The following is a 19659-nucleotide window of genomic DNA, read 5'->3' as shown; positions in this document are numbered from 1 at the left end:
ATTAACTTTAAAAATACAGATGAACAATTTTTAAATTACAAAAGTCTGAAAGGGGGAGTCTTACTTTTAAAATTGGGTAAATAACTGATAAAACAATTTTGTAGTAATAAGGTTGGAGAGAGAAAATAGTCTGATAATACTTTACTGTTTATGTATCTTAAAGCTACTGTACCTGCTATTTGTATGAATATGTTTGTAAATGAACTGACTTACTATTATTTATGTATTATAGTTACTCTCAGTAATAAATAATTCTCAATTTATTGCTGTGGAGCCAGCCATTTGTTGGTTTTTGACAGGAAGAATTTTAAGTGGCCTTTCTATTTATGCAAGATAGTTTGATAAAATTATGATATATATCCTGAGAGTATAAAATATACTTTCTCAAAATACATGTGTTTCAGCCATTTTGAAGTTTATCTCAAATATGCAAATGTATGTTACTGGAGTTGTTAGTTTTTTATTTATTTTAGGTTATGATTGATTATGATTACTAAGAGGAAAATGTTTTTAATTGCAGAAACTTCACTCAATTGCCAAGTTAAAAGATGAACTGGCTGGTGGAAAAACTTTAGAAAAAGCGCAGATGGAGAAAATGGCAACTGAGGAGCAGCTCTTGAAAGACCTGGAGGAGTTGACAGTTTGATAGAATTCATGCCTGATTATTGGCTCATTGTTCAATCATTTATTGTACTTTACGAAAGTACCAAAGTAGATTGCAATTTTTTTTTAGCTAAATATTTAAAAGTTGGAAATTTATTTATGGTTGGCATCGACATATTTTATATATGTACATATGTCTGGTGTGTGTTAAAAGTGTATGGAAGAGAGTGAAAGTTATGGTAAATTACCATATATCTTTTGAAAGCTAGTTTGTTTGCCCCTTTTTGTCACTTGGATTTTACAAAAGTAACCTATTTTGTTTTGTTATTAAATACTTCCTTACTATATTTAAATTTTTATATATCCAACCTAGATATAGTGCAATAAAGAAAAAATGTTAGTTTTCAGATAAAAAATATTTAATACTTTCCAGGTAATATTTATGCTAGTGCAAATAATTTTATGGTTAAAGAGCACAAGTTGATAAAAGGTGGAGAGATATAGAACTATAAACACTTGAAAGCCTCACGACTTGTGAACCTTCTTCGACATCAATTTGCTTTATGTTCTCAAAATTGTATGGTATGGATAGAGTGCCTTGCCTTATGCAAGACACGGGCTCTAGAGTTGGCAGCCCGTAAGCGAATTTAATTGAGATTTACTTTAATTACCTTGAAAAAGGGAGTTTATAATGTTAAAAAAGGTTAAGTTAACTATGTTAATACAAGTGAGATTAAATTTATACAGTGTGATATATTACTTTAAAGAATAATTGATTTTGAACTACGTTAAATTTAGATGGCAAGAGCTAATTAGGTAGTGCCAAACTAGTGGTAGTTTTGAGTGAACTGTTTACTCTCATCCAGCAGCCTATAATTTGGTTCGGGGGGGGGGGGGGGGGGGGGGGGGGGGCAATATGCCAAGCTTCCCATGGGATGGCCTCTGCAGAGCAGGTGCCTCGTCTTTTCTTATAAGAAAAGCACATCTTTGCTAAGACAATTGAAAAATGCAAGTTTTTTAAAAGGGTAAAAGATTTTATTAACTTTTCAGTACCTGAATATTGCTGCCAGGTGGTAAACATTAACTTGTGATGACATCTTTTGTAGTACCTGTGATGACATCATTTGTAGTACCTGTACTTTCCTGGGGGAAAGTACAGGACATTCGTATTGCTTCTTCTCCAGAAGCCTGGTTTAATTTACATATACCTGTAATTTTTTTTTTTCCCCTTTTTTATTTACCTTCAATAAATACTGTACATGCCCTAGTAAAGAAAGGAACCTTCCAGCAGTAATTTGAAACTGATGTGACAGTGTCTTTGTCTTTTCAGTTTTGAAGTTGAAATTATCCCTATCCTCTTGATAACCCCCCCCCCCCCCTTGATGTACTTGCTTAGTGAAAACCAACCACCAACTTGGTACACCCTTGAGCTGCTGTTAAAACTCTTTCCAAAAAAAAGGTTTATACAAAATTTAAGGGAAGTAGCTGCACTACTAAATACATGTACCTTCACCTTTAAGTCTTGCAGTATATTTCAGTCTAATTCTTTGTGAACTACTGTGACCAAACTATGAATGCTATTTCCTTTTTGGTCTTAGGATGATTAGGGACCCTTAACCCACAAAAAAAAGTGGGATACTACCTCTTAATTTCTGAATATTTGTCCAAAATAATACCGAATGGCTCATTGGATAAAGAAACCAGTTTTCTACTGAAATGTTGGATCTATGCAATCGGACACCTCTCGCCTCCCCTGTTCTTCAGTCACTACAAGGAAGAGGAACCCATGATTGTTTTCATCGCGGGAATGGGCTACAAGATCTTCCCTTCACAAGCGCCAAGGTTTCCTCATGCTGTTTTCCTTCATGTTCATCTGCATAAGATCATGCCATTTGTGTTTTCTACAGGGCACTTGTACAGTATACCTGTTACCGGTTCCTTTCCAGTGCTACTAGTCCAGTCTTTCTGCCCTGAAGAGAAGGAAGAAGAGGTCACTGGAGCACAGGACGATATATCTCTTTGTCTCTCATGGGACTTCAACCGATTCCTTTACATGGTTTTGTGAGAGGAGCAGTGCTTACCAGACTTGTCAAACCCTACTTTGGGAGGGGTTTTTCGGCATGGGGTTCAGGAGCTTGTGCTGGTCAGGACGATTTACAGATTCCCTCGTCCCTCTCCTACTTCAAGACATTCCCAAGATGGTTGAGGGCTATGAAGCATGGAGTAGATGATGAATGGAGAGGTATTGATTTAAATGCCCAAGATAGAGACGACTGGTGAAATCTAACCGAGGCCCTTTGCGTCAATAGGCGTAGGAGGAGATGATAACTATTACAGTTTTTGGGATAAATGCGATAAAACTGAGTTTACAGAGAGAAGCAATGTGAACGTCAGGTGGCTACAAAATTAAGAGATTTGATTAAAATTCCACTTTTTACTCATAAATATACATAAATAGAAACTACCAACCTACTCTAGAAAGTTATTAAAAAACATTTACATTACTATAATGCTTCAGAAAAGAGCTAAAATTAAAATCAGATGCACAGCATTAATTAAAGTAAACAACATTAATAAAAAATAGTAATGAATTACATACCTGAAATTTTAAGAACTAAAATTGTCTTGATTTCAGGTAATCACTTATAGCTTGATAAAGAATGAGCTTCATAGATTCATAGAATGAAGAAATGCACTGAACATACGTTAGTTATTTGTACTTGATTTCATATTTTGTCTTCCAGTGAAACAGTCGATATTCAATATTTTAAAACCAACACAGCAATGGTTTACTGTCCCAGTTCATTGTTATCTTGCACAATACTAGAATTTCACTAAAAGAAATTTTCATGTTATACAGTATTGTCTTTACATACGACAGGCAAGTAGTCACACGACCTTACACTAAGACTAATACCTTCTTATGTATTAGAAAAGTCGCAGTCACTTTTTAATTCAATCTGACATTGTCTGTCACTTGGTACCTCATCATGCCTGAAAATAAAAAGGAAATAGTTGAAAACTTAGAAAATGTTGATTATACATGTATACATATACCAAGGCACTTCCCCCAAATTTAAATTTGGGGGGTAGCCGACATCAAACAAATGAAACAAAAGGGGACCTCTCCTCTCTTCCTCCCAGCCTGACAAGGGACTCAACTGAGTTCGGCTGGTACTGCTAGGGGTGCCACAGCCCACACACCCCTGTTATCCACCACATGAAGCTTCATAACGCTGAATCTCCTACTGCTCCTACCTCAGCGGTCTTCCAAGGCACCGGAGGAAGCAGCAGAGCCTACCAGAACTGCATCACAATCGCTCGCCATTCATTCATATTTCTAGCACGCTCTCTTGCCTCTCTCACATCTATCCTTCTATCACCCAGAGCTTCCTTCACTCCATCCATCCACCGAAACCTTGGCCTTCCCCTTGTACTTCTCCCATCAACTCTTGCATTCATCACCTTCTTTAGCAGACAGACATTTTTCCATTCTCTCAACATGGCCAAACCACCTCAACACATTCATATCCACTCTAGCTGCTAACTAATTTCTTACACCCTTTCTCACCCTCACTACTTCGTTCCAACCCTATCTGCTCGAGATACACCAGCCATACTCCTTAGACATTTCATCTCGAACACATTCAATTTCTGTCTCTCCGTCACTTTCATTCCCCACAACTCCGATCCATATATCACAGTTGGTACAATCACTTTCTCATAAAGAACTCTCTTTACATTCATACCCAACCTTCTATTTTTTACTACTCCCTTAACTGCCCCCAACACTTAGCATCCTTCATTCACTCTGACGTACATCTACTTCCACTCCACCATTTGCAGCAACAACAGACCCCAAGTACTTAAACTGATCCACCTCCTCAAGTAACTCTCCATTCAACATGACATTCAACCTTGCACCACCCTCCCTTCTCGTACATCTCATAACCTTACTCTTACCCACATTAACTCTCAACTTCCTTCTCTCACACACCCTTCCAAATTCTGTCGCTAATTGGCCAAACTTCTCTTTCGCGTCTGCAACCAGTGCAGTGTCATCCGCAAACAACTGATTTACCTCCCATTCATGGTCATTCTCGTCTACCAGTTTCAAACCTCATCCAAGCACTTGAGCATTCACCTCTCTCACCACTCCATCAACATACAAGTTAAACAACCACGGCGACATCACACATCCCTGTCTCAGCCCCACTCTCACCAGAAACCAATCGCTCACTTCATTTCCTATCCTAACACATGCTTAACTACCTTTGTGGAAACTTTTCACTGCTTGCAACAACCTTCCACCAACTCCATATAACCTCATCACATTCCACATTGCTTCCCTATCAACTCTATCATACGCTTTCTCCAGATCCATAAACGCAACATACACCTCCTTACCTTTTGCTAAATATTTCTTGCATATCTGCGTAACTGTAAAAATCTGATTCATACAACCCCTACCTCTTCTAAAACCACCCTGTACTTTTAAGATTGCATTCTCTGTTTTATCCTTATATTAGCTCTTCAACCTTCACTAGCTCCCTTTTACATCCATCTACTCTATTCCCCCCCTCTTTTGCTACAACTAATTTTCTTTCCACCAAAAAATGATCAGACATACCGTTAGCCATACCCCTAAACACGTGCACGTTTTTCAATCTTCCAAACATTCTTTTAGTTATCAACACATAATCCATTAACACCCTTTCTACCACTCTTCCATTTGCCACTCTTACCCCTGTTTACTTGTTTTTATCTTTCTTTTTGAAAAAGCTAGAACTTATCACCATCTCTTGCTCAACACATATCTACTAGTCTCTCACCACTCATTTTTCAATATTAAACTTACCCGATAATCATGTAGCTGTCAACTCCGTTGCCCGACAGAAATCTAAGGAGGGATACGCCAGCTATCACAATACTAGAAGGGGGTGTACTAACCAGCGCCACCTGTGGCCAGGTACTCAAGTACTTCTTGTTGACACCTCCTCAATTATTCCTCTGTCGTGCCTCCGGCTAGACGTTCTGGGATACGCTTATGGTCTTCGAGTTTATTCTCGCTTATTTGGTGATGTATTCTCTTTGATTTACGGCTGTCGCATTACTAGAAACCTTCTGATATTAGCTAGATAGCTTTTATTTAATTCAGTTTAACGGTTAATGAATTTTTGCTTGTTTTTTGGATCTCCCTTTGACTTCTCTTGAAAACAAAATGTCTGACATTTCGCAAGCCCCCTCCCATAGACGTTGTAGGTCTTGCAATAGACGTATTCCGAAGGCCTCGGTAGATCCTCACACCGCTTGTTCTGACTGTAGGGACAGACCCTGTCAGTTAGAAAATCGATGTGAGGAATGCGCCGGACTTTCGGAATTGGATTTTGTCCGACTTTTAAAGTATTCTTCTAAGTTAGAGAGAATTAGAGCTAGGAGGAGTTCTTCTCACTCTTCTTTATTTTCCTCATCTCATGATCCCCTTCCTGATCCTACCCCTGTAGTGGCTACCCCCGATCCTACTGTGTGCCCTCCGCCTGATATGTCAGTGGTTTTACGCGCTATTCAGGCTTTAGGCGATAAGGTAGAGTCAGTGGTAAGTGACCATAAGTCTCTGATGGCCGAAGTGAAAGAGTTGAAGGCCAAGAGTGCAGTGGGTGAAGTTAGTGCCAGTGCTGTGACGAGTGCTAGTGTCGGTGCAGTGCCTTGTACTAGTGTTAGTGCCAGTGTGGTGCGTGGGGATTTTTCTGTGCGAGCCAGTCGTTCTCCCAGTCCGGGACCTCTTGCAAGCTCCCAAGCCCAGGGGAGAAGCAATGTCGAAGGGCATAAGGGTTCGGCAGGCCTTGTTAGGCGCACAGAATTATCCTCAGTGGTTGCGGGCGTGTCTTCCACAGACCGTCACTCCCACTTGCAGACGATTGAGCCCGTCTTCCGCTCGTCCGCTGATCTTCTCTCGGGGAAGAAACGTTGGTCTCAGGTCTCTAGACCTCTTAAACGCAGAGTCCAGCCCTCGAGTGCTCAGCCAGGTTGCAGTCGTTGGCTCAGCTCTGACTCGCCTCAGTCATCTAGCGACTGTACTCCGCCCAAGAGGAGTAAGGTACAACAGAGCTGCACCGGTGGTGCAACCACTGTTATGGCTTTACCTCAGTCTGCTACTGTCTCTGCTGATCCCAAGTGGTCTATGCTTCAGTCCATGCAAGCTCAGCTTTCGGACCTGATGCGTGAGTGTCGTGCTGAGAGTGTTGCTCCTCCTGCACCTGTGGTGCACCAACCTCCTGCACCCGTTCAGCCTGTGCTGCACCCGCCTGCACCGGTGGTGCACCAACCTCCTGCACCCGTTCAGCCTGTGCTGCACCCGCCTGCACCGGTGGTGCACCAACCTCCTGCACCCGTTCAGCCTATGCTGCACCCGCCTGCACCGGTGGTGCACCAACCTCCTGCACCCGTTCTGCCTGTGCTGCACCCGCCTGCACTCGCTGCACCCAGTCGCAGCTCCATCTGCCAGGCGTACGATGTTGAACCACTTTCTGTGTTCACTGTTCCCAGTGTTGTTCAGCATCAGCCTTCTTTAAGGCAACCTTCGGTTTGGGATCAGGAGGATTACTCCACTCTTCCTCCTCCTCCCCTGGCTGCTCCACCGGCGGTGCAACTCTCGGTGGAGGTACAACAACCTCTTCCACCTGTGAGTCAGTCTCCTCAGCTGCTGCACCGAGCTCTACCCGTGCACCCTGATCCTGCTCCTCAGACATCTCTGCTTGCGGGAACTTTACCTTGTTCTGCACAGCCTCGGTCTCTTCACGCTCCACTCATACCACAGGAACAGGAACAGGAACTTGCTGCACCTCCTCCTTCCACCTCTGTTGTTGTTCCTGCTCGTTCTGACTCTGCGGTTCAGCATTCGTATCCGATCCCGTCGCCTCATTCTGGGGTTGAGGTTTCGGATGATGAGGAGGCACACCTTGATCCCTCTTCGGACGTGGACGAATCCAAGCTCTCTCCACAGTCTCTTGATTTTCGCAAGGTCTTGGCTCTTCTCAGGGAGGTTTATCCAGACCATTTTGTCTCAGCTATTCCCCGCTCTCCACCATCTGAGTTTTCGCTGGGAGTGCAACAAGCTCAGTCTTCCTATACCAAGCTTGTCCTAGCTAGATCCTCCAAGAGGGCTTTTAGGATCTTAGGGGAGTGGCTGCAGTCTAAGCAACTTCTTGGCAAGACTTCCTTCATGTTCCCTCCAACGAAGCTCACTTCGAAAGCGAGCGTTTGGTATGCCACAGGGGAAGCACCAGGCTTGGGAGTACCTGCCTCTGCCCAGGCTGACTTCTCAAGTCTGGTAGACTCGCCTCGAAGATCTGCTATGAGACGCTCAAAAGTGTGTTGGACCTTCTCAGACCTGGATCACTTGCTTAAAGGGGTGTTTAGAGCTTTTGAAATGTTTAATTTTCTCGACTGGTGCCTGGGGGCCCTCAGCAAGAAAACCTCTCATACGGACAAAGATTCTGCCATGCTGTTAATGTCCTGTATGGATAAGGCCATCAGAGATGGATCGGGCGAGCTAGCGTCCTTGTTTGTATCAGGGGTGTTGAAGAAAAGAGAACAGCTGTGTTCTTTCCTTTCCGCCAGCATTACCCCTTGCCAACGGTCACAACTTCTGTTTGCTCCTCTTTCGAAGTTTATTTTTCCCGAAGAGCTCATTAAAGATTTGTCTGCTGCCTTGATACAGAAGGACACGCACGATCTTGTAGCTTCTTCGGCTCGTAAGTCTAAGGCTTCCACCTCAGTCCCTAAGACTTACCGCTCCCCAGTGGCTGATACCCCTGCGACTAGATTCATACCGCCCTTTCGTGGTAGAGCCCCCAGCCGAGGAAGCTCCCGTCCAGACTCTTACAGAGGCAAGTCCAGGAAAGGATCCAAGCCATCCAAAGGAAAACACTGACTCTCCGCTTCTCCAGACGACAGTAGGAGCCAGACTCAAGACCTTCTGGCGAGCTTGGGAGATGAGAGGTGCAGACGCACAGTCTGTCAGTTGGCTGAGGTTCGGTTACAGGATTCCATTCTACCTTCAACCACCTCTGACCACTTTGCCCATCAACCTCTCTCCCAACTACAAAGAGGAGGACAAGAGACTAGCTTTGCACCAGGAGGTGTCGCTTCTTGTGCAGAAGAAGGCTGTGGTTATAGTCCGGGACCATCAATCCCCGGGCTTCTACAACCGTCTCTTTCTTGTGGCCAAGAAGACAGGAGGTTGGAGACCTGTGCTGGACGTCAGCCCTCTCAACGAGTATGTCACCAAGCTGACGTTCACGATGGAGACGACCAAGTCGGTCTTGGCAGCGGTCAGACAGGAGGACTGGATGGTCTCATTGGACTTGAAAGATGCTTATTTTCACGTTCCGATTCATCCAGACTCCCAACCTTTCCTAAGATTCGTTTTCGGAAAGGTCGTCTACCAATTCCAAGCCCTGTGTTTTGGCCTAAGCACAGCTCCTATGGTCTTTACCCTTCTGATGAGGAATGTAGCCAAATTCCTTCACTTGTCAAACATCAGAGCCTCCCTCTACCTAGACGACTGGCTGTTGAGAGCCTCCTCGAGTCGTCGTTGTCTGGAGAATCTTCATTGGACTTTAGACCTTATCAGAGACCTGGGTCTATTAGTCAATTTGGAAAAATCTCAACTCATTCCCTCACAATCCATCGTGTATCTGGGAATGGAGATTCAGAGTCAGAGTTTTCGGGCTTTTCCATCGGCCCCCAGGATAAGCCAAGCCCTAGAGTGCATCATGAGCATGCTGAAGAGGAGCAGTTGCTCAGTGAGACAGTGGATGAGTCTCACAGGGACTCTCTCGTCCCTAGCCCTGTTTGTCGAGCTGGGCAGACTCCACCTCCGCCCTCTTCAATTCCACCTAGCAGCTCATTGGGACAAGAGTTCGACTCTAGAAGCAATCTCTATCCCTATCAACCAAGAGATGAAGACCACTCTCCTGTGGTGGAAGCACAACCTCCTTCTCAGAGAGGGTCTATCCTTGGCCATTCAGACCCCCAATCTTCATCTCTTCTCAGATGCATCGGACTCGGGCTGGGGTGCAACCTTGGACGGAAAGGAATGCTCCGGAATGTGGAACGAGGAACAACGATCTCTCCACATCAACTGCAAGGAACTGCTGGCAGTTCATCTAGCCCTGTTGAACTTCAAGTCCCTCCTGCTAGGCAAAGTGATGGAGGTGAACTCGGACAACACCACAGCCTTGGCTTACATCTCCAAGCAAGGAGGGACCCATTCGAGGAGCCTTTACGAGATCGCAAGGGACCTCCTCATTTGGTCAAGAAGTCTAAACCTCTCTCTAGTCACGAGGTTCATCCAGGGCAATATGAACGTGTCAGCAGATCGTCTGAGCAGAAGGAATCAGGTCATTCCCACGGAATGGACCCTCCACAAGAGTGTGTGCAACAGACTTTGGACCTTGTGGGGTCAACCTACCATAGATCTGTTTGCCACCTCCATGACCAAGAGACTTCCTCTGTTTTGTTCTCCTGTTCCAGACCCTGCAGCAGTTCATGTGGATGCCTTTCTACTGAACTGGTCCCATCTCGACCTGTACGCATTCCCTCCGTTCAAGATAATCAACAAGGTTCTGCAGAAATTCGTCTCGCACGAAGGGACACGGCTGACGCTGGTTGCTCCCCTTTGGCCTGCAAGAGAATGGTTCACAGAGGTACTACAATGGCTAGTAGACTTCCCCAGGACTCTACCTCTAAGAGTGGACCTTCTACGTCAACCTCACGTAGACAGGTTACATCCAAACCTCCACGCTCTTCAACTGACTGCCTTCAGACTGTCGAAAGATTCGCTAGAGCTCGAGGCTTTTCGAAGGAGGCAGCCAGGGCTATTGCCAGAGCAAGAAGGGTTTCCACTCGTAGGGTCTACCAGTCTAAGTGGGAGGTCTTCCGAAGCTGGTGTAGAGCCAATTCGATATCCTCTACCAATACCTCTGTGACCCAAATAGCTGACTTCCTGCTTCATCTTAGGAATGAGAGATCCCTTTCAGCTCCTACGATTAAGGGATATAGGAGTATGTTGGCCTCAGTTCTCCGCCATAGAGGTTTGGACCTGTCTTCCAACAAGGACCTTCAAGACATTCTTAAGTCTTTTGAGACGTCTAAAGATCGTCGTCTTTCCACTCCAGGCTGGAATCTAGACGTAGTCTTAAGGTTCCTTATGACATCTAGGTTCGAACCTCTCCAGTCAGCTTCATTCAAGGACCTTACCCTCAAGACCCTTTTTCTCGTTTGCCTGGCAACAGCTAAGAGAGTCAGTGAGGTTCATGCCTTCAGCAAGAACATTGGTTTCACGACCGAGTCTGCTACATGTTCTTTCCAGCTTGGATTCCTAGCAAAGAACGAACTTCCTTCACGTCCTTGGCCTAGATCGTTCGAGATACCTAGCCTTTCCAACATGGTAGGTAACGAACTTGAGAGAGTTCTTTGCCCTGTCAGAGCTCTCAAATATTATCTCAAGAGGTCTAAACCTCTCCGAGGACAGTCAGAAGCCTTATGGTGTGCCATCAGGAAACCCTCGAGACCCATGTCCAAGAATGGGCTTTCGTATTATATAAGGCTTCTGATCAGAGAAGCACATTCTCACTTAAAGGAGGAAGACCTTGCATTGCTGAAGGTAAGGACCCACGAAGTAAGAGCCGTAGCTACTTCGATGGCCTTTAATAAAAACCGTTCTCTGCAGAGTGTAATGGATGCAACCTATTGGAGGAGCAAGTCAGTGTTTGCATCATTTTATCTGAAAGATGTCCAGTTTCTTTACGAGAACTGCTACACCCTGGGACCATTCGTAGCAGCGAGTGCAGTAGTAGGTGAGGGCTCAGCCACTACATTCCCTTAATCCCATAACCTTTTTAACTTTTCTCTTGAATTCTTTTATTGTTGTTTTTATGGTTGTTACGGTAGGCTAAGAAGACTTCCGCATCCTTTTGATTTGGCGGGTGGTCAATTCATTCTTGAGAAGCGCCTAGGTTAAAGGTTGTGTAGAGGTCCTTTAGTAGGGGTTGCAATCCTATATACTTTAGCACCTTGGGTTGATTCAGCCTCCAAGAGGAACGCTGCGCTCAGTAAGGAAGACGAACTTAAAAAAGAGGCAGAGTAACGGTTCAATTCGACTTCCTTACCAGGTACTTATTATTTCATTTGTTATTGGAGATAACTGTTATATGAAATTTGGGGATACTTGGCTATCCTTTAATCTTGTACACTGGTTTTCACCCACCCCCCTGGGTGTGAATCAGCTACATGATTATCGGGTAAGTTTAATATTGAAAAATGTTATTTTCATTAGTAAAATAAATTTTTGAATATACTTACCCGATAATCATGATTTAATTGACCCTCCCTTCCTCCCCATAGAGAACCAGTGGGACCGAGGAATAATTGAGGAGGTGTCAACAAGAAGTACTTGAGTACCTGGCCACAGGTGGCGCTGGTTAGTACACCCCCTTCTAGTATTGTGATAGCTGGCGTATCCCTCCTTAGATTTCTGTCGGGCAACGGAGTTGACAGCTACATGATTATCGGGTAAGTATATTCAAAAATTTATTTTACTAATGAAAATAACATTTTCACCTGGTAGGCCATACTTCCCAATGACACCTTCTACCTCTCCAGCATTTAAGTCACCCATGACAACTACATAATTCCTTCTACCCAGTCCTTCTACACACCTAGTTAATTAATTTCAGAACTCATTCCGCTCTTCACTTTTCTCACAACCTGGCCCATACGCACTGACAAAAGCCCAACATTCCCTACCAAACCTAACCCTTACCCACATTAACCTAGATGATATTTGTTCTCCACAACCTTTTCTTGATAACAGGCCATATGATCAATTTTATTACACCCAAAACACCTCACCTGTATCTCTTTACAGTCTTTTATCATACAAGGGCCACCAAATCGAAAACACTGACCCTTAAACTGGAAAGGCCTAGCCTTACTCTCAGGTTTCCCACCACCTCCTCCTCATCCACTCTTTCTGACAGTTACAGCTACCACACCACCTTCCTGTTTAGATGACATAACCCTAGCATAATTAATCAATTCACTCATTGCCATTGTTATTACATTTGGCACTTGTTATAAAGCAACACCAATACTATCTGGGAAACTATTAACAATTGTAAGTTTCACCCCATTTTCTAAACCAACCTTATTAAACTTAGCTAAACCAGCCAGCCTCCTAATTGCATTAGCATACACATCAACTGGTTCTCCTGTCCACTTCACTTGAACCAGTTTTCCAAAAGCAAAGAATATCAATAAATGCTACTTTCAGTTTTTCCTGAATTTTGGCTGCACTTTCTTGGTTTTCATCACCCATCTCCAGATAAAGAGATAGAGCATCACCATCCCAATAAAAAGGAATAAAACTGGCGAAGTCTGATATTTTCTGTAGCTTAGCCACTAAGGTTATCTTCTTCAACCATGATACGTCTACTTCGCCAGTGGTTCCCTCAGATGGAATAATGGACGACCTTCGAGTTACAACTCAACAACCAATGAGGAAAATAGCAGAACAGGACCAGTGCCACCAATTCACAATCACAGAGGCCCGTGGCAAACACCCTACCTAGACAACAGCTACCTGTCAACTTCAACAGGTGTAAACGATTTGACTCCCTTCTCTCTACGGCAGTGTTTACCAAATTGAATTACAAAAAAAATTATAAATTACAGTAATCACACAACAGTTTAATAAGGCCTCCTTGATTTATGGTTACATGAAAAAGCTCAGTACTGTACTGAGTATAAGCTTAAAAGCTTTGCACATATCTATTAATTGACAGAATGCTCACAAATCTACTTTTGTGGACTGAGCAGTTAGGAACCAGAAAGATTGTTAAAGTAGTAGTGCTAGTAGTAGTACCGTGTTGGGTCATAGCCATTGTAAAGGCTTTTTCAAGCACCGTCCAACAATAGCAAGGTACCAAAGCCCTGGATATATCCCTACACTCGAAGCACCCTGTACTCATACTGTGGCAAACCATACAACTTTAAAGTATTGAAACGTTTACCTTTGAGGTGCCCGAGGAGAGTCATGCTGACTCGAGCAATATCGCAAGAATTTGTCTTCTTGCTGGGGCAGCTACAGGGAGAGAAGGTTTTACTTCTATGTTATGGCTAAATCTTTTCACTTCGAATGAATAAGCACATGAACAGTGGGTAAGATCGTCATTAAAATAATATCCTATAGATACAATCTGTTAAAAAGTAACCATATATTCTTAATTTTGCTTTATAATTTAGGCTAACAGGCTTCACACTATAACATCATATACTATTATTTAATGAAGCATTAAATAATTGACACTATAATGTCATTTAATATCATTAAACATAGAATCTTATACAGTAATTAATAAATAACCAACTATATATTAATTTTGAAGAATATGAAAATAAAACTTACTTATCTTTCCTTCTGCTGATATTTTCCAAATCAGCAACTGTTTCTGGCAGAGATACATTAAGAGTTTCACTCAGTTTTAGTGTCGTCATCCCAGAGATGAGGGAGGCTCCACCAAAAAGCACTGATGGAACCCATGGACTAAGAGGACCCTGAGAAGTAGATCGAAATGAAATGAATGATGGATTGATTCATATGACAAATTTGGAAGTAATTTGTATTTTTCCTAATGATACAAACCTGTAGCTATTTATAGGGGTATTACTTTTGGCGAAGCTGAAAGGACGAGCCATTAGAATTTAGCGAGGGTTAAGTACCCATCCCAGGGGGGGGGGGGGGTAGCTAGCTACCCCTCTTCGCTCACACACCTGTGACTGTGCTCCACTTTGCTTGGAGGTAGGACTTCGAAGGAGGACAGGGTTGGCGGGTAAGATCGTGTTGTGGAGGAAGTTCTCTCGGAAGCTCCGACAGGAGCTGCAGAATGTCTGGGAACCATTCTGTGTGATGCCACAGCGGAGCTATGAGGGTCATTGAGAGATTGACCAATGTTCTGGTCTTGTTGAGTACTCATCTCATCAGACAGAACGGGGGGAAAGGCGTAAACGTTGATGTTGTCCCACCGTTGTCGGAATGCATCTTACCAGAGAGCCTTGGGGTCCGAGACTGGGGAGCACTATAACGGGAGCCTAAAGTTCAGGGACTTTGCAAACAGATCCACAATAAGAGAACCCCACAAAGTCAGGACTTTGTTGGCTACTAGATGATCCAAATACCATTCGGAACCCACTATCTGAGTTGCTGTGATCAAGTTGTCGGCAAGCACATTCCTTTTGCCGGGAATGAAGCCAGCTGATAGTGAGACCGAGTGGACGTCTGTCAATCTCAGTATCTCTACTGCCAGAAGGGATAGGGGCTGCAAAAAAGTAAGTAATTCCTTGCTTGTTGATGTAAGCCACTACTGTGGTGTTGTCGCTCATCACCACCACTGTTACCAGCCAGAAACTGATGGAACTTTTTAAGGGTCAGGTAGACAGCTTTCATTTCTAGGAGATTTATGTGAAGGTACTTTTCGAACTCTGACCAAAGGCCTGAGGTAGGGGGTGCAACACATGGGGCCCCCCCCCCTTCTTTTGATGCGTCGGAAAACAGCATCAAGTCCAGGGAAAGGACGAGAAGATCGACACTTCAGCAGATTCTCGTCTGTCACACACCACTCGAGGTCCGTCTGTTCCTCTGGTCCCATAGGGATTAGAATGTCTGGGGAATCGAGGCCCTGATTCCAGTTGGACTTTAGCTGCCATTGGAAAGCTTGTATCCTGAGGCAGTGCAAAATATAGGTGAGGAGAAAGAACGGCAACAACCGTTCTCCATCTGAGCCAAAAGCAAAGTGAAGCACAGTCACAGGTGTGGAGTGAGAGGGGTAGCTAGCTACAACCCCTAACCCCCGCTAACTAGCGGGATGGGTAGTTAACAATAGCTAAATTCCAATGGCTCGTCCTTTCAGCTTCACCGAAAGTAATCCCCTATAAATAGCGTTGGTTTATATTCCAGTTACGGAACAATTGAAGTTTTCTGGTATCCTGACATCTAAGGTCATTGACGTCATGTACTGAATGAATTACACAAAATACAGTATTAAGAATAAAAGCCACAAGGAAAATGAAATCATTTTGACCAATGTTTACTTCACAGCAATATTCAAAGTAAAAGTAAAAAATTAAGGCATTATTTGAGACTTCAAAAAGTATTTATTTCATCACAAAGTACAACTTATTGGGTTAATGGCTTAACCACTCAGAGCTTAAGAAAGCATTACTGTATTTGATACTTTACGATTAAACACTTGTGATTATTTGTTAAGGCACAGCATTGGGCCTAATTTTTCCATGAATTCTGTAGAAAAATCCTCAAAATCACAAAAACCCTTTAAACTAATTAATCTTTTTTTTAAAGTTGTTAAATAATTTTCATTTTTAGGCAAATTCCTGTTATTTGTAATGATAACAAGATTAGTTTAATTTAATAAAGTGGACTAAAAAGAATAAAAACACGGAAATCAGAAAATTGTGTGTAAGATGAAAATCAAATGTCAACAAATGCTAGATCAAAAGGTTGACAATGGAAAATATTGAAAGAAGGGACCACATGAGACAACATAAAATTATTCAACTTCTCATTGGAGAATGAATTTAGAGATAAAGAAACATGGTGTCGAATCCAAGATGTACAAATGGCAATTGAAGAGATGATGATATCCTACAAATTCTGGCAGAGAAGACAAGGAAAAAGAGTGGAAATTCATACAGAAAGGGATGATAAAAACCCGATCATAAGGGCATAGGAGTTTAGAGAAGAATGGAATTGAAATCTCTTCAAAACAGAGGAAAAACAAGAAATATGAAGGGAGTGAAGTGGTTCAGAAAGCTGTAAAATGGACTGAGAATACAAAAGATATATTTTCCCAGTTGGAACCCTTGAGCTTATAGCATCCTGCTTTTCAAAGTAGGGTTGTAGGTTAGCTAGTAATAACAATAATAATAATAGGTTCCTTGTTGCTCTCTCCACAACATATGATTGTGGACACGCTACTAGAAGCGTAGGCAAGCTTGCATGTCAAGAAGTAATAGTAGTAGTAATATGCCAAAAGTAACTCAAAGCCTGCCATGAAGCAACTAGGTTTCAATGGGGTACTTACTATATAAGAAGTTATATATGGGGAAATAAGACTTCCAGCTTGTTGACAAACACAAGCCAGTCCCATTCCCTCGGATCGAACTTCTGTTGGGAATAGTTCTGTTGAATAGACGTAGATGATCTGATAGGCAGTGGTGATGAAGAGCTTTCCCAGGAGGACTAACGTCATTACCAGCCATGTAATATCTGAGGTAAATGATGGTAAAATGCAATGATGGAGAAAGTTAAAAGATATGATTCTACAAATATCTAGGCTACATGCAAAGTTTAGGAGGACAGTAAATTGATCACATCAGTTATCCAAAATTTAAATGTAACAAAAGAACTGAAAGCCTCTTAGTATGCAAACTGAAAAAGACAAAAATGGGGGCAAGAGAAGTTATATACAGTATAGTGTAAAGCAATTTTGTGTATGAAAAAACCTTTAGAAATAAAGTTATTTAGATATATTGTAAGAAATATTTAGTAAATTCTAAGGATTGGAAAATAGGCAAATACTAAAATTTTTTAACATTAACTAGTTACATGTTATCTGCTTTTCCTTATCTAGTACATAAGTCATTCTTGCATTTAAGGATTTAATTTTAAAATAATTGCTCATAACTTTGAAATATAAAAAAGTCTTAAACCTGATTTTCAGGCTGCAACTGTTTGAACTGAAATTTGTTTTACAACTTTCTCTTCCCCAGGCCAGATGAAAATTTTTATAAATTAATGAAGGTAAGAATTCCCTTGCCAAAATTATAGCAATGATAAACCGAGAGAAAAATCACAGAGATCAAGTCATTATCATCAAAATCTCTCTTGATATGAAAATCCCCATCAGGTTAAATTTGTACTACTGCTTATTATAGACTACAGTCAGAATGTGCATACTACTCACTTGGTGGAATAACAATGGCAACCAAGATAAGGACTCCACAGAAGAAGTAGTTGACTGCCGTCGGTATTCTCCTGCCAAAACGCTGGATAACAGGAACCGATAAAGTATAGCCTGGGATTTCCACCAGACCGCCAAGGATGATGTACAAGAAGGGGTCAGCACTGTAAATGTCTCCGCTCAAATTGAGGCCGTCAAACACCAGACTCACGGTGAATAAACTCCAACACAATATGGAAGTGATGACACTAATCCTCGGTGTACTGTTGGAGAGGAAAATATTTGCAATTAACAATCTTATTATACAATTATTTGTAGCCTGTATAGTTAAATTTCTCTAAACATTTGGGTAACTCTTGTTTAATACAGTAAAATCTAGTATGACTAGATATACTGCGTACTGTAGGTGAAGTACAAAACCTAATTTTCAAGAGCATTATGAATCATTGCTAACATTTGAGCCACTCCTTGTTTAATGTAATCTAGTGTAAGTACAAAACCTTATTTTTTAGAACATTATGAATTATTGCTAACATTTGGGCCACTCCCTGTTTAATGTAATCTACTGAAGTATAAAACCTTATTTTTTAGAACATAATGAATTATTGCTAACGTTTGAGCCACTCTTTGCTTAATGTGATATAGTGTAAGTACAAAACCTTATTTTCTAGAACATTATGAATTATTGCTAACATTTGGACCCCTCCTTGTTTAATGTAATCTAGTTTAAGTACAAAACCTTATTTTTTAGAATATCATGAATTATTGCTAACATTTGGGCCACTCCTTGTTTAATGTAATCTACTGAAGTATAAAACCTTATATTTTAGAACATTATGAATTATTGCTAAAGTTTGTTTAGTGTAATATTTTGTGACTCAAATACTAAGACGGAAAACATTAAATCAGCTGTACATGTTATGCCAGAGGAAAATTTAATGTGAACAAGGCTAGAGGGAAAAATTAACTTTAAACCAAGAATAGACCTCATCTGCCAGGACTAGTGGTATAGACTCAATCTTATTATGAGCCTTGAATCTGTTGAGTATACACATATGAAAAATCTGAATTCATGACCCCAGGCTGCATTTGTTATCTGATTGATTTGAGGTTTTCTGGCATCCTGACGTCTAAGGTCAATGACGCTGATATAATCTATCATAAATAAAGAATAAAAGAGTATTCGATTAAAACCATAAAAGCAAAGAAGTTTTTTTAAAAAGTTAAATAGCTTTCAGAAAACCTTCTTGTGAAGTAAGGTTGAAAATACCGCTAGTATGGTAAGACACATCATGTCGAGCCTCAAACAGATATCTATTTCTTTCACTACTATAAGTGGGGCATTCGGTCAACAAATGCCTCACTGTCAAGGGTACCAAACAGTCGTCGCAATATGTGTCAACCGAGCAAACTAGCAACTCAATTTCAATCTTCTTTGTAAAACCAAATTTAAGCTGATGATCAATGAGCTAGTTATGAAAACATATACCTTTTTAACTTATATTGAAAGATCTAAAATGATTAAATGAATTAGAATTTATGGAATAGGACCAGAAATTGGGTGTACCTAGAGGCCGAAGTTGAACAAAATTCTACAAATAAAAGAATAATGGTATATGAATTTGTTTTAAAGTGTCATGGCATTTTATAGCAATAAAATGAGTTAAAAACATTAGATCTTTCTGTATTAATTTATTCAATCTTTAAAAATCCTAATACTATGGAAATAGCTTAAAGTGCTTTGGGCATTATTGCACAACAATTCTTGATATCATTTGTCACCCATATAGAGTAAAAATATGCAACTTTTTACCCCCCTTTGAAAAAAAAATTAAGTTCTCAAATAAGTCTTCATTTATTCAGTATACCTTAAATCAGTGTTTACCAAACGTTTTTTGGTTGCTATCTTCCCTCTTGGAGCTCTCGTGCTTATAACATCCTGCTTTTCCAACTAGGGTAGCAGCTTAGCAATTTATGATAATAGTAATAATAATAATAATAATAATAATAATAA

General features: G+C 41.5%; 2 protein-coding genes across 4 annotated transcripts in view; one reads left to right on the top strand and one right to left on the bottom strand.

The window, feature by feature from the left end:
- eIF2A (eukaryotic translation initiation factor 2A) overlaps positions 1-950 on the top strand; it is a 36307-nt gene extending 35357 nt beyond the window's left edge. Inside the window, exon 13 of the mRNA XM_068346577.1 lies at positions 521-950. Coding sequence (XP_068202678.1) covers positions 521-646 — 126 coding nt within the window. The 3' untranslated portion in view covers positions 647-950. The remainder of the gene's footprint in view (positions 1-520) is intronic.
- Positions 951-3088: 2138 nt separating this feature from the next.
- The window catches only part of LOC137616651 (organic cation transporter protein-like), a 60585-nt gene continuing 44014 nt past the window's right edge, over positions 3089-19659 (bottom strand). Inside the window, exons 9-12 of one of the 3 annotated variants that reach the window (XM_068346575.1) lie at positions 17649-17908; positions 16767-16951; positions 14075-14223; positions 3089-3597 (exon numbers count right to left, since the gene is read on the bottom strand). In XM_068346575.1, coding sequence (XP_068202676.1) covers positions 3525-3597; positions 14075-14223; positions 16767-16951; positions 17649-17908 — 667 coding nt within the window. In that variant the 3' untranslated portion in view covers positions 3089-3524. The remainder of the gene's footprint in view (positions 3598-14074; positions 14224-16766; positions 16952-17648; positions 17909-19659) is intronic. The other 2 variants (XM_068346574.1, XM_068346576.1) reach the window with 2 other exon arrangements.

The sequence above is a fragment of the Palaemon carinicauda genome, chromosome 22 (assembly GCF_036898095.1).
Source record: "Palaemon carinicauda isolate YSFRI2023 chromosome 22, ASM3689809v2, whole genome shotgun sequence".
Taxonomy (NCBI): domain Eukaryota; kingdom Metazoa; phylum Arthropoda; class Malacostraca; order Decapoda; family Palaemonidae; genus Palaemon; species Palaemon carinicauda.
Note: the sequence above shows the minus strand (reverse complement) of the source record. Positions and strands in the feature narration are given on the sequence as shown.